At 55.6% G+C, this 1,181-nt stretch overlaps 1 protein-coding gene across 1 annotated transcript in view; it reads left to right on the forward strand.

Moving 5' to 3' along the window:
* Nucleotides 1-338: 338 nt before the first annotated feature.
* The window catches only part of epx (eosinophil peroxidase), a 10,875-nt gene continuing 10,032 nt past the window's right edge, over nucleotides 339-1,181 (forward strand). Inside the window, exons 1-3 of the mRNA XM_041219228.1 lie at nucleotides 339-379; nucleotides 643-818; nucleotides 928-1,060. Coding sequence (XP_041075162.1) covers nucleotides 339-379; nucleotides 643-818; nucleotides 928-1,060 — 350 coding nt within the window. The remainder of the gene's footprint in view (nucleotides 380-642; nucleotides 819-927; nucleotides 1,061-1,181) is intronic.

Here is a 1,181-nt window from a genome sequence, read left to right on the forward strand (position 1 = left end):
GCGTACACACGATCCAGAGAGAGGTGAGGAGAGAGAGAGTGAACACAGCGTACACACAATCCAGAGAGAGGTGAGGAGAGAGAGAGTGAACACAGCGTACACACGATCCAGAGAGAGGTGAGGAGAGAGAGAGTGAACACAGCGTACACACGATCCAGAGAGAGGTGAGGAGAGAGAGAGTGAACACAGCGTACTCACGATCCAGAGAGAGGTGAGGAGAGAGAGAGTGAACACAGCGTACACATGATCCAGAGAGAGGTGAGGAGAGAGAGAGTGAACACAGCGTACACACGATCCAGAGACGTTAGAAGAGAGAGAGAGAGAGAGAGAGTGAAAACATGACCCAGAGAGGTGAGGGGTGTGGATTTTTCGCCTTACTGTGAGTGTTCTGCATGACCCTTCCATTATACATGCACAGCAAAGTGTAATTACCCTAAACAGAGAGTAGTGGACTCAAGGCATCGAGGCATTCCCCAGACAGACACATCAAGTAATACAAACGGGTTGATTCTCAGCTGCAGAGGGCTCTGGACAAAATGCTGGTCCACCTGCCTTCTTATAGTCTCCCCTCCAGATCCTGGTCGAGGGTTTGATTGGAGTGCTCCATCAAGCTGTCTGTGTTTCATCCGACACCTCTCCCAGGACAAAGGCTGCCCTGGACGAAGGCTCACTCAGCCCCAGTGACCTCTTGACCCTTTTCAAGCAGCCGGCCCCCGAGACGCGGTCAGCCGTGCGCGCGGCCGAGCTTCTGGACAACACTGTGGAGATCATCCGGCAGATGGTGTACACCCAGGAGATGGAGCTGAAGAACATCACGGGTGAGCGGGCCAGACACCTCACCTTCTCCCTTTCTCCCCTTCTCCTGTTTGGGGGCGCCCCTGTCTCAGGGTGCTCCTGTTTCAGGTACTCCTGTCTCATTGTTCTCAGAGCTGCTGACCCCCCAGGACTTGCAGGCGCTGGCCGAGGCGACAGGCTGCTCCACTCAGACCCAACCCCCCCACTGCGGCCTCTCCTGCTTCGACAGCAAGTACCGCACCATCACCGGAGCCTGCAACAACCGGTGAGGGAGCGGAGAGAGAGAGAGAGAGAGAGAGAGAGAGAGGGGGAGGAGAGAGGGGGAGAGAAGAGAGAGAGATAGAGGGGGAGAGAAGAGAGAGAGATAGAGGGGGGGAGAAGAGAGA

The sequence above is a fragment of the Polyodon spathula genome, chromosome 19 (genome assembly GCF_017654505.1).
Source record: "Polyodon spathula isolate WHYD16114869_AA chromosome 19, ASM1765450v1, whole genome shotgun sequence".
Classification (NCBI taxonomy): domain Eukaryota; kingdom Metazoa; phylum Chordata; class Actinopteri; order Acipenseriformes; family Polyodontidae; genus Polyodon; species Polyodon spathula.